Raw genomic sequence first — 14,050 nt, forward strand, 5'->3', positions numbered from 1 at the left:
ATTACATTTTGACGGAAAGTTATTTTATAAATTGATAACTTAAATATATATATATACACAATAAAAATTAAAAATAAACATAAAACTATACAAATACATTTAGAAACATGAAAACTGTAACAAAAAAAAAAAAATACATTTAAAAAGAAATCTATATCTTAAAGGAAAAGAGATAAATAACAGGCTCCTAAGTTCAAAGGGACACTTTTTATCAGCCCAAACACTAGTATAACATTGCACAGAGACATCTGATGATCAGCAGATTGGTTCATTGATCAGGATCTGTAGAAAGGTTCATCACAAGCAGACCTATCATTGTTGACTTTGGAGTGGCAGATGGATAATATGGTGAACAGCCAGGCATAATAAAATGACTTAGACTCTGCCTCCAAGTCTGCTCCCTATCAGAGCTACCCCCCCTCCACCGAGACCCTCCTGTGCTTTCAAGAAAGAAAGGATCTTCCCGTGGTGGTGACGGATTGCATTGCAGCCCTGTAGGAGGCATTCATCTGCAAAGAAATGTGGTTTTGTGTGTTTAAGTGGGACAAGGCTATTGGATTTGAAAGTGCCTGTTGTAAGGTACTGTGCCTTTAAGAGCAGTGTGTTTGTTTAGAACCTCCTCCTCTCTCTCAGGCTGCAATGTGCAGTTAGTTAGCAGACAGGCTCAGGGAGGCAGCATGCATAGAGTATGCTCTGTATATACAAGGCTGGAGTGACATGCTATGCAGTCAATGAAACTAACTTACTGTGCACAGATACCAGCCTGGCACAAACTGCATACGCCAAGCCTAAGGATATCAGAGTAACACAAGGGCACAACAGAGAGCCTGGCGGAGATGCAGAAATTCATTCACTGCCTGGAGGATTGCTCTGACTGCTGAAGGCACAATTCACATTCAACGCAGCGTCCACTGACGGGAATATAAAAGCTCAGGAAAGAGAGAAGTTGGTTTTTTTTTCTGGCCCTGTGATATGTGCACAAGTCATGCATTTTGGATAAGCAAGTATTGTGCCACCTCTATCAGACTGCAAACTTGTGAATTAAGACAAGTTCCTCAAGAGAGCTTGGCATCCTGGTAGAAAAAAAAAAAAAAAAAACATTAACCATTTTTCTGTGAGATCTTCTAAGTTTTTGGCAATTGGTTTTTGGATTTTTTTTTTTTAACTAAATGTTCTCGGAATTTATGAAGAAGAAAATGTGTGGCTTTGGTTTCTGGAAGCTGTCCATCTCGGTGGGGTTAGTGTTGGTGATCCTGAGTGAAGTGGCACCTCAGCCATGTCCGGCTCAGTGCACTTGTTCTGGAACCACGGTGGACTGTCATGGGCTTGCTCTACGCAGCGTACCACGCAACATTCCCAGGAATACTGAACGACTGTGAGTATATATCTCCTCTTATTATTTATTATCAGTTATTGAGATAGCACCAACATAGGCTTCAACACAGTACCCAGAATATAATTGCTGGTACTTTTTGTCTTGGACACACTCAAGGAACAATTTTGTAGGGAGCCAATTAACTTATCTATCTGTTTTTGGATTTTGGAAGAAAAGCAGAGGCCCCCTGAGCACAATTACTCAAGCCCCGGGAGAACATACAAACACTATGCAGATATGTGTAATGTCTTTCATATGGATGTAACCAGGGAAGGCATCTGATTACCATAGTCTCAAAGATGCTGCCTAATACTAGAGAATGTAGACAGTCTTAATGTGATAATGAGTGCATATGAGACTTTATTAGGCAAATGCCATGCTCAATTTGACTAAAATTCGAAGTCCTTACTTCAGTGGGCCATGCTGCCCTCAGTAACGCTCTACAGCCCTAGCAGTATTCGACCTCTACCATCATCAACATTTATGCATGATGTGACATAACAAATGGCGCAATAGCCCTACTCTTCACGGCGGAACCACTTCTCTCCAGCCATGGGACGCAGGATCATTCATCCTGAAACAGTTTCCCAGTGTGCACAGATGTAAATCTTTCAAGCATTGGCTTTGCCTACAACACATTACTAGAGCACTTAAATCTCACAAGAGCAGAGTACATTACACAGCGTGGGTGACGTCAATCATGGGAATGACAAAGTGTCCAGTTTATCAGCATCATTTGGCTCGGCTATGTAAATGGCACTTTTTGGCCATGATTAATATACAAATATCTAGCTAAGTAAAGGAAGACTTGTCGGGCAGATAACATGCCAGGGCAAAAAAGTTCCCTCTGATTGTATTATCAGAAGGTTGTCAGTTCCACTAAGAACAGCATCCTAGGAAATTCTAAAATAGAAGCCTTACAGATATGTAAGAACCCAAGAATAGTTTTTGGAATCAGACACAGACCCTGCATTAAAAAAATAATAATAAATGTTTGTCCATGGTAAATCCTAAAAAACCAAGCAATGCTCTACCGACCAATAACATACAACCAGTAAAAGTCAGAATTTTCATATATTGAGGAAAAATATAAGGTTCGTCAATCCAGCAGACTCTACTGGAATCCAAGCCCCCCCTCGTAAGATGTTGACAAGTCAAAGTTTAGACAAATATTGCATTGAATGTCCTGACATGTAGATATAATCTCTGAATAATATTGTACTAAAAATATGTCATTGCCTGCTATTGTCTGGGGAAGTTTCCCTCTTCGAAACTTTTTTTGTTTGTTTAAGGCTTCTGTGTAGTGCAGACTAATCAGCAGTCTTCTCATCTCATTCAGACATGTTTGATGACAGTCAGTACCCATAAAAAAGGTTAATTTCCATAGCAATATAAAGATGATTGTAACCGCATAGCCATTAAGGTAGGGTGTGATGTTTTAAAGTGTAATAATTGGAGTGTCGAGAAGGAATTCAAAAACATTCAGAAGAAGATGGGCTAAAACTTTTTTTAAACTTTTCTTTTTAATAAAAAAAGATACATATATTTAGAAGGTTGTTATGACAGTGGGGTAAATGTGGAATTCTGTTTAGTTGCACTGGCCCACATGAGGGCAAGGTTAATTTGAGATGGTGAACTAAGATACTGGGTAAAGTGTCACTATGCAGACAGTACATAAGTGTTAAAATAACACTTATTATCTAATTTAAGCAGTGTGCTGGTGATTTTCTTTAAAATAGCCCAAGAGTTAAACTTTTTCTTGCATAGTTAAGAATCTTTTGAAGTTCAAAGACTTGATACTGGCTTTTTTTTTAAAACCCAGCCATGTTTGTATTAGGAAATCAGGCCATTAAATCCTATAAGCAGCCTTCCTGCTGTTTTTTCCTTCTCTTTTTAATACAATTTTTTTTATTGCTTTATGATGATGATGATGATGATGATGACTGTGACTTTTTTGGATTTGTTATGTTGTACTTTTTATGCTTACTTTTGGTAGCATTTTCTTTCAAATCGTAAATCCATACAATCACATTTTAATGTTGTAAAAAAGCCATAAAAAAACACTGTGATTAAAAAAAGTTCTTTGATGGTTGCCTGTACTATTGACATTTGTTTAATGTCTAACTAAACTTATTTTATGATCTTTTTTTTTTTCCCAAAGTCGCTCAATAAGACACTTTAGGAGCCTTCTTTGAGATAAGGCTTATAAATGTGTTGTTTTATCAGGTGAAGTTTGGAACGTAGTTATCTTTGAAGATAATATTGATCTGTTGTCAGAAAAGATGGTTTTAAACTTTAAAAAAAAAAAAAAAAAAAAAAAACATAACCATAGTATATATGCTAAATAAGACTATGATGTCACTACTTATATTTCACAATACTTTTTTTTTTTCATAGAGATCTAAATGGAAATAATATCACAAGAATAACGAAGACAGATTTTGCGGGTTTGAGACATCTACGCGTCTTGTAAGTATTTTATAATCTCGTGTGTATCTTTTGGATAGTGTGCGGTGTCTAAACCAGATCGATCAAGATGTTTTCAGATCGAATATTATGTTGTACATAATAAAGTGCAAAAATAAAGTGCAAAAAATCACATTTAATGGAAAAAATGTCATATTGCCTTAATTATGAGAAAACATGAGTAATAGTTTTTGAAGTTTCTGGATATTGGGCAATAATGTGTGGAAATCACAATGTTTTTTCAATTCTAGAGGCATCTTGAAGGATTTAGAAAGTTGGTTATGCATATTATTAACATAACAACTGGCATCTGCAAGTGATTAGTTATAATTGTCAGTGTTCAAACACTTTTTGCAGAATTAAAGGGTATTCTGCACAGTGTTATCTCTACGGACTATTGTTTTAAAGAAAAAGTTAGTGTTGACAAGTTAGAAATCCCCAAAAATTCCTACTTTCTTAGAGGCATAAGATTTACACACTTTTTGGAAAGATTAATTATAAATTCTGGGAACACTTTTTAGAAGTTTTTGATGTTCCACCAACAAGTGAGTTATAAATTTTTGAAAACTTTTCTCAATTATGAATTAATTAGAAAAAGGAACGTAGTAGCTTTATTTGACAAAGTATGAGTTAAAGGCAAAGTAACAACTTTTTTTCATTTTTTTAACTTTTGTTTTATTTGGCTTTTACTAATGTTCCATGTTCTTTTTTCAAGTTGAATTTCCTAAAATATTCCTAATTGCTGAAATTTTGAATACAAAATTATTATTTGTTTTATTATTTTTTCCAGAATTTCTTTAAGTAACTTTAGATTACTTTTCATTTTGGAGTTAGAATGTGGGAATTGATAAAAATGTGAAATGAAGCTGTGCAGGCCATTGTCAATGACTAAAGACTGATGTGATGTTAATGCTTTGCTGATTAGTGGCGTATTAACCACATCTTCACTTTCCTTTTTACAGGCAGCTTATGGAGAACAAGATTAGTACTATTGAAAGGGGAGCATTTCAAGATCTAAAAGAGCTGGATAGACTGTAAGTATTTTCTGTCTGAAGGCGTAACAATTTTTTTCTGTGCTTAAAGAGCTTTTACCTAAATGTAGAAAATGTAGAAATGAAAGAATCCAACTGGGAATTCCTAATTTGTATGTAAAATATTCTACCTTCCTAAATGCTGAATCAGGGAGGTTAAATTTAGAAGTTGGAAGTCCCCAGTATGTAAGAGTGTAAAAAAAGACTAGACTACAGCCAGGCAAGACATTTAATTACTTTCTTCATTCAGCTTTTCCTATAGGAAGGTAATTTTATTTTGAATGATTTTGTTTTCCTTTAAAAGTTCCAAGCTACTCATTTAGTATGACATAACTGTTTTAAAGTAGGAAATTAGGGGCAGAATATTGAAGATTATATGTCAGTACTTCTACCATATAATTAGGAGCGATCAGTAGGCGTTATGTAGACCTAAATAGCTAGCATGGTTGAAGGCAGTCTTACAGGAAATTGTCCTTCTTAATTAATAGATACTAGGCAGAAAAAGTGGATAAGCCAGTTTTTTTTACCTTCTCTTATCTGATTTATACCAGTGATTATGGCCTAATGTGAATAATAATGAGTAATAAAAATCGTAGCTAGCTCATGTAAAAGGGACAGGATTGACATGTATATTTAGTTGTCAGGTTTCTGATACTTTTGATGGCAAAAATTGCGCTGTCGAATACCTAAAACTTATAACAGTTTTCTTTAAGTGGGAAAATTAAATTAAGGCCTTATGCACATGACCGTGTCCATACCACATAAAATGGATATTTTCCATGTGCAATCCGCATATTTCTCCCACCCACCACTAGAAATTACTATTCTTGTCCGCAATAAGGACAAGAATAGGACATGTTCTATAATTTGCGGAATAGACATATGTATGTGGACAATAAACAGATAACATCCATGTGCTGTAGTTTTTTTTTTTGAGAACCCATAGAAATGAATAGACCCATATGCAATCCGCTAAAAAAGCTGATCTAACTTGGATCGAAAAAAATGTTGTGTGCATGAACGCTAACTGTCTGAAAAAATACAGTAAGTCTCATGCATCTTGCCCTTCAAAAATGGATGCCGAGAGGATCTCACAGCTCTTATACACGTTAGATAGTTCTCAGTTTCTACCAAAAATGATCTAATCTGATCAAGTGCCCATGCACAGTTCATTTATGTTGGTAGGGTCCTACAAAAATGTAAAGTTTATATAGACCTCTCAATTTTTCCCTGACACTGGCAGATATTGTGAGAGATGAGATTCTGGCATGTTGGATTTCACAGGTACATTGAAAGGTCTTACCGGATCTTGACAACAATGGATGGGTCTGCTGTCATGGTTCTAGACTTGAGGGTGGGGTAAAGAACTTACCATGTCATACCATACCAAGGCTATGTAGCTCTATAAATCCTAAAATGGAGTAGACACCTCAAAAAAGGATGCCCCTGTCAGGAACTTTCCCTATCACTAGGAGGCTCTAAAAGTATTCCTACATTTGAATTCTCCTGAAAAGACGCACATCTTAAACTAATTTAACAGGGAGGCCAACCTTGTCTTTCTAGTGGTGCCTCATAGATGAGTTTTCTTTGTTTTTCCCAATGTTTGGTTTGGTGACATCATTACTAGAATGTTTAATGTAGACATTCCTGCCATGTCCCAGATAAGAGCTATAAATGACAGTAAGGTGTGATTGGGGAAAAGTGTTTGTAGGGAAAGGCTTCCCGAGATCAGCCATCTAGAGCTTGTTTTTATTTTTGTTATGTAGGAATAGTTTTACTTCATTTGGCTTACGTTATTACAGCTGACTAGTAGAAGCCAAAGTTGAAAAAAAGTAAAAAATATTAATAAAAATAAAAAAATAATCTGATACATGCTCTTTGCCCAAACATCTTGATATACAGTAACTAGCATTTGTATTTGTACATTTAGGGCTCATGGACATGACTAGCAAAATTCCTATAAAAAAGTAGTAGAGGATTCATAGACTTCTATGACACTACACTGTATCTCATTAGGCCTCCAATTTTATTTAGATAGTTGGATAGCATATGTTCCTTTGGATGCCACATTATGGAGATATTCTACCCTAGAAGTACTAGGGAAGTAAAACACTGTAATACAACTCTATTTGACAACACCATATAGTCACCCAAAGAACACCTAAGGAATTTGGATTTGGAAGTACTTTTTGAGGAACAGAAACGTAAATGAATGTTAGGATATATCAGACAAGCCAGACAGGGGTTCAACCGACTATTTGTATGTTTAACTATATCTACGGACCACACTGATAGACCTCATTGTAAACCAGACTATACTTACTATACTCTGGCTTAACTATACTATAGGGACTTTATGATTTCACCATTTTAGTCAGTGGCATTGCTTTGTGGGTGCTCTTTTGCACTACAATTCAGTTTTATTAAAATAATGCATATATATAAAAATAAAGAAGGGGGTTGATAATAACTAGAGATGAGCGAATCGAATCCCACAAAGTGGAATTCAATCAGAATTTCAGGATAAATTCTATTTGCCTTGAAGCCAGATGTCCTTGTGCTTCGTGTCAGCGAATCGATTTAATCTGAAATAGTGTAAAAAATGAAAAAAATCATACTTACCTCCTCCATTTGCTCACGACGGGCCCCAGCCTCCATCTTGATTGAAGATCCCGGCCGAAATCCCGTGCGTGATGAAGTAATCTCGCACCGGGTGAGATTTCGCTCCAGATCTTCAAGCAAGATGGCGTCGGCCTGCCCATGGCAAGCAAATGGAGGTTTGATTTCATTTTTTTAAATGTTAATTTCACGCAGTTTTTACATTCAGATGCTGTGATCATGTATGAACGCGGCATCTCAGGGGTACAATGACAGGGGGCGGCGCTATCGCTGCTCCCTGTCATTGCATTTGCTACTAAAATTCTGCGAATCAGCCAAATCAAACTTTTCATAAATTTGCTTATCTCTAATAATAACCCAGAAAATGGTTAGGTGTAAGAAAAAATGAAAGCATGAAATTCTTTTGTTGAATAAAAGTTTAATTTAAAATTCTTTTAGCCGATAACTATATATGTGTCTGATTGGATAGGTTGCTAATGGTAACACATACATACACAATGCACTAGTATTGAAAATATTTTTTGTACATTTTTGTTTTATTGTGTGTTCACACAACAGTCTGTGTGGTAAATTCCTTAAACTTTTAGCTTTCAAAATACACTGTCCCACATAGGGGCAGTTTATGCTTCAGGGGAAGGTTGTCATGTTAGTGTTGAATAGTCCGTGAGTGACTTTCACACTCCGGTCAGAGCAAACAACAGCCCATATCTATTTAGCTTGTGCTGTAGGTATAGATGTGTCTTTGCTGTTTTATCTACTATTAGATAATCTATTCACGTTGAGTTGCAGTGATCAAGTTGATCTACATGAAAAAAGTAATTGATTTATAAACTTGCCCTCAACATAACTAAAACGGTATGTCAAGCTGTAGGTCTGAAGTTTACACATGCCTGATAACAGTATTTTTTACTTCTCTGGTCGGAATTTTGGACTATAGCTGTTCCTTCAAAAGGTGCCCAATACACCTTCAAGAGATGTTAGTAGAACTATCTTTTCCGACTCCATTCCAACTCCCATAGACCCACGGTTCTGCTGAACATGTATGTATTTTTAAGGGAGAAGAAAGCCGCTGTCATACCCCTCTGCTGGAAGCTTATCTCTCAGGATAGCTTTAGGATCAGGCTAAAAATTCAATTCACCCAATCATTCTCCCCTCGATATCCTCTGTCAGGAGAGAGTTGGGAGCTTCCTGTATAAATTAGAATATTGTCCAGTCCCCCAGAAAATGGTGGATTTGGCCAATAACACATTAATGCGTATGGGCACTTTAAAGAGATTATCCAGTTTGTTTTTGTTTTGTTTTTATTTTCACCCTAGCCAGATGTACCTGTGATAGAATCCATACTTACCTGCTCCCAACCGCTCCATTCTGGCTTCCTAGCTCCCTTCACTGTTCTTCTGGTCCCTTTCTGTCAATCTCTGCATGGACAGGATCACGTGTCCCACTGAAGCCACTGACTGGCATGTCATTGCTAGGTCACGGGCCACTAGGAGACATACAGCTATGTAGCCAAAACACGGTGATGACCGTGATGCAAATTAAATTTTAAAAAAAGAAAGAAAAAAAGCTGAACAACCTGGCAGGTGGCAGTATTGGTAGGTTATGCCAGAGCAATGGGATAACCCATTATTCAATTTGCTGAGTCACCGGCTAATAATAATAGGTGATTTTTTTTAAAGACAAGAAATGGCATATGGTCCTATCATTGCTATATATTAAGAATCTGCTAAAGTGAACTGGGCTATTTAAAGAGAGAAGAATGAGTTGACGTTATGCAGAAAACCTAATAGATCAACCAGTTAGAAGATCCAAAATATTATAGCTGCCATCACTCTTGGTTGTATTGACTGGCCATAATTTCATAATTAAATTCATGATGAGGGTCAATGATTGGGACATGTCCCAATAATGTCCACAGGAACGTTAAGTAGAAAGTTCTGTCAAAAAAATTCTAATAATTTTGTTCGGGGGGGGAGGCTATTTTTTTCCAGGAGGGGTGGCAATCTTGTCCATCGGCTCTGTCTGGTATCATTGTGGATGGCGGAATCGGGAGTTGCAGTACTAGACGTTGATACAAAGGAAGGATATAAACCAAGTGTGTAAAACTGTGCCATATTTTAGAAATTTTGCTTAAAGGGGTTCTGCACTTTATTTTTACTGATGATCTATCCTCTGGATAGATCATCAGCATCTGATCGGCGGGGGGTCCGAGACTGATGATTCTCAGTTTTTATCTTTTATAGTTTTTTGACTTGTGTGTAAGGCTTCTATCACTTTAATGCAAGATTTTGGTGCTAAATGCATATACAGGTTGTTCTACATCACTTCCACTATAACCATTGAGCTGTCCCTGAAATGTCTCCTTATAATCTGTTACCCAGTAGTGTATTTTTTCATATTTTACAGTCCATAAGGCAGGCGTGTTGTCAGGAAATTAGAATTTCAGAGAGTACACCATCTTTGTTGATATGCGGCATATCTCCTGCTGTTCGTTATTGTACTGTGCAGTGTTAAGCTTCCAGCACTTTCTCATATGTTTCACACATAGGCAGGTTAGTCAAATAGAGTGGCCTGGACAATGTCTGTTAGCAGTTCTTACCCTTATGTTCTCCTCACAAATGTCCTTATTACTGCATTGACCTGAGAGTCTCTTCCATCTGCTTTCTTCTAGAGGAACCTGTTGCTTTTCAGCTGTTTGTGGAAAATAGTGTTTTATGTCTCTTGTTAATTATAAGTATTTTATTCTCTTCTTTTATAATGGACATGCAAATTGCTTTCCTTTTACCTGAATGATCATAGGTTGACCATACAAAACGGGGATGTTTTTCTTGGCTGCTTATCGTGATCTATCTATAGAAATGGCTACTCACATGTGGCTGGAAACATATAATTCACACGTTTAAAAGTAAAGCCGGATAGTGGCTGCATAACTGTTGGATGAAAACTAGTTAACTAATCTTCTTCATGTTAACATGTTCATTTCAATGGGGAGAAGAAGACAAACCACTAGCAGACCCTTCTGGCAGCAGAGTTTCTACCAGCTAAACAACAGAATGATGAAACTCAATATGGTCGACCCTCGTTTCTCCCAACATCTGCTTTTGCAGAATAGTTAGAAGGAAACCATTTGATTGTTGGTGGATTTCACTGATTGCATTAGGATTTGCCAACATTAATGTTTATAAAAAGCTTAAATGCTTCTAGCAGGTTCTCATAGCTGAAGATATGTGAGATAAAGTAGTGTCAAGGGGCAAATCAAAAACCTAAGAACACCATGGGCAGCAGCTCTTGGTCCTGTAGAAGAAGCTTAGAAAACACATTACATCAAAATACAAAATAAAATGAAAAACACAATATAAATAGTTACAGGTATCAATGTAGAATAATGATCTGTTGATCTGTCTCATGGTCAGTACAGAGTCAGGAATCCGTTTTTTCCACTAGGTAATTCAGAGTTAGATTTCAGTCTGGATCAGGTGGGGTTTGCATGTGTAAAAGGTTGATGCTGGTGGACCAAAGCTGGCCATCCATATTAGACAGAAGTTGGTTGATGGTTGAACAGCAGTTAAACAAACAATCATCTGGTGACGTTCATTTTACAGACACGGCCATACACATTTTAGTCCATATTGGACATTATAGTTGTTCAAACTGGCCATACATATTCGATGAAACTGGGAGATGAATGTTCATATTTTGAATGCAAGATCATTTTGCTAACTATAGGACAAAAATTTCAAACACAGCCAACTTCTTTTCAGATGATGATATTCTGTGGTCAGTAGGCTAAAACAACCGTTTGTTGTGAAATTTCACCCAACGATCATCAGGCCATCTCTTTTGATCAATTTTAGATTGCTGTGTATGGCCACCAACATGTCTCATTTCAACCAGCTATGTAACGATACTATTATATCAAAGACAGTATTGCCCAGCATCTGATTTTGATCTTTACTTAGAGTTATGATTCCTGTTTAGTTTGTGTCAGCTGGAAATTATGTGGTTTTTAGTCTTTTTATCTACCATTGACATAGTAGGGGCCTTGATGTTAAGTCTCATTAATACCATTGATACCCAACAGTATTTAAAGGTGACGTGGTTTCTGAATGAAATGTGGTTCCCAAGCTACTGGTTGAATTGGATACCACTGTCTGGTTTAGATACTACACTCAGAAAGATGATCATGGTTTCCCTTTCGCTTAGGGGCAAAAGGTCTTCTTACAACTATTTTTATCCAACTTCTTAGGAGGAAGAATTGCATTTTACATCACAGGACCCATTTTTCAAGTTAGATTATAGCTATTATAACTGTGCTAAGCCTGTAATATCATGGATTGTTGTTCTCTTTGTGCTGAAGTTCACTTAGATTTCTGTAGGAAGTCACTGTCTGAGAATTGTGAGAAGAAAGACTGAAGATTTTGGTTTCTTGAATGGATACCAAGTTCTATATGAACGCTTCTTTTATGGCAGTCCCCAGTTGTTGGCCCAGGGTAAATATTTCATATTTGTGAGGAAAAGTCGAAAGAATCCTTTTTATTTACAACTGCCAAGTCCATCTGATGGAGGTACATTGTTATCTGACAACCAATTCATCTCCTTGGGACCCTGGAATTCAGAACCATTTCTAAGGCAACCTAGAGATACATTACAAATATAGTTCTTTCAATGCATTCTCTAAACAGGGGTTGCGAAGAAAAGACCTTGCTTATATTCCCAAGTGAAAAGACAAGCTGCTCTTAACTTTTTTATATCATTGAATCGGTTGAACAAAGGGCCACGATAGGACCAATTTTTCTGCACAAAGAGTTTTGGAAATCTAATAAGAGAAATCTGTTGGAAGAACATATCAAACATTAGATCTTATTTGTGAACATTATCAAATGGACTACAAGCCTTTGTGAATTGAAGAACGAGAAAGAGGTCATGGAACAAATACCAAAAATGATTATTTACACCACACAGCACAAAGCCAGAAATTCGGCTTTATAGTCAATTGTCCATGGATATAATACATTGTTGTATGTGTTCTTGAGAAGATCCTCATAGTTGTGACAGTTTTGATAATTTTTTATCAGCATTTGATAATTTCTATAAAGCCAAGATCCTAAATAAAACAATGGATTTCAAGCATTAGGTTCTACTGCTTTGCAGTGAGTTTGTATCCATGGCTGATAGACAAATACAAGTTGCTGAATGACAAATCAGCAGGTGTTTAACATTTTATGAAGCATCTCTGAAAGTTTTCTATTCATTCAAGAGGACTCATCGGCAGATCTGTCTATCTATCCATCTATCCATCTATCTATCTATCTATCTATTTATCTATTATATATCTATTTATCTCTATCTATTATCTATCTTTCTGTCTATATATTCTATCTATCTCATATCTGTCTCATATCTATCTATCTATCTATCTATCTATCTATCGTATCTAATCTATCTATCTATTGTATCTTATCTATCACATATCTATGTCTCATATCTATCTATTATTCAGAACTATCTATCATTTAATATCTATGTATCTTGGTGATACAATGCAATGCTGGCATGCCTGCTCAGTAAATTAATTTAGCTTGAACCATTAGCATCAATCAGAGAAGCTCTTTAAAGTTTGCAGCGTATAGCACATTATACCATGGAGACTAGTAGAACTCCTTCTGTGGACATTAATTTGAAATGATGGTGAGAAACTCTTTCCAGACCTTTTCACAAATTCCCGGCCAGAAAGGCTGTTTATTTTTCCCATGTCTATTTTTGTTCGGATCCCTCCTCGACAGCATTTGCTGGGTTCTCCTTACGTTTTCAGTATGGATTGGGCTGAAGTCGTATATCCAGGCAATGTGGTCTTTGCCTCCTCTTGTTGCCCTGTTCTTTAATTTTATTCATTGTTTAGCTGGGGGGCAAAAATTCCTAGCAGACATTCCTGGCATTTCACAGCATGCATTGTTCTGCTGCGATAGGCCTCTAATAACTCATATATCTGGAATGGAGCAAGGGAAACTGAAATGATCTGCTATTAAAACTTAATTTGGACTCTGGTTGGTTCCCATAAAATGTCACCTTTTTACCTTATGGATGTACATGTGCACATAATTTATTCACTAACTGAACATATTAAGTAGGCTACTTCCAGCGAGTGTGTGTAATGAAGCGTGGATTTATCTGTATACTTATTTCTATCTATAAGGCATATATTTTGCTCACAGATGGCACTACTTTGCTCCATGTGGTGCCCAATTCTAAAATTCTGGATCATGCCATGACTTTAATTTCATGGAAATCATCAAGAGATCCAGCAGAATAGACTCCGCGTGAAATCAGACAAGTCCAGAGTTACAATAGGGTCTTACAGAAGTCTATGAAGTTAAGATTTACAGCAAAAAAACCCACTCTCTGTTTGACAGAAGATGCTTGTGATCTCACCTTCAGGCCCACAGCTTCCTCGCCTATGGGAGGTTGAGTGAGCAGGTGAGTGGGTGGATAGATCAGTGAGTAAGTGTCTGATTGAGGAGGGACACGCTTACTTGCCAGACGACCCAGAGCAAGAGGCAC

General features: G+C 36.8%; 1 protein-coding gene across 1 annotated transcript in view; it reads left to right on the forward strand.

Moving 5' to 3' along the window:
- Positions 1-626: 626 nt before the first annotated feature.
- The window catches only part of SLIT2 (slit guidance ligand 2), a 284,983-nt gene continuing 271,559 nt past the window's right edge, over positions 627-14,050 (forward strand). The window contains exons 1-3 of the mRNA XM_044294220.1: positions 627-1,375; positions 3,773-3,844; positions 4,804-4,875. Coding sequence (XP_044150155.1) covers positions 1,170-1,375; positions 3,773-3,844; positions 4,804-4,875 — 350 coding nt within the window. The 5' untranslated portion in view covers positions 627-1,169. The remainder of the gene's footprint in view (positions 1,376-3,772; positions 3,845-4,803; positions 4,876-14,050) is intronic.

This window comes from Bufo gargarizans, chromosome 1 (assembly GCF_014858855.1).
Source record: "Bufo gargarizans isolate SCDJY-AF-19 chromosome 1, ASM1485885v1, whole genome shotgun sequence".
In the NCBI taxonomy this organism is placed as follows: Eukaryota; Metazoa; Chordata; class Amphibia; order Anura; family Bufonidae; genus Bufo; species Bufo gargarizans.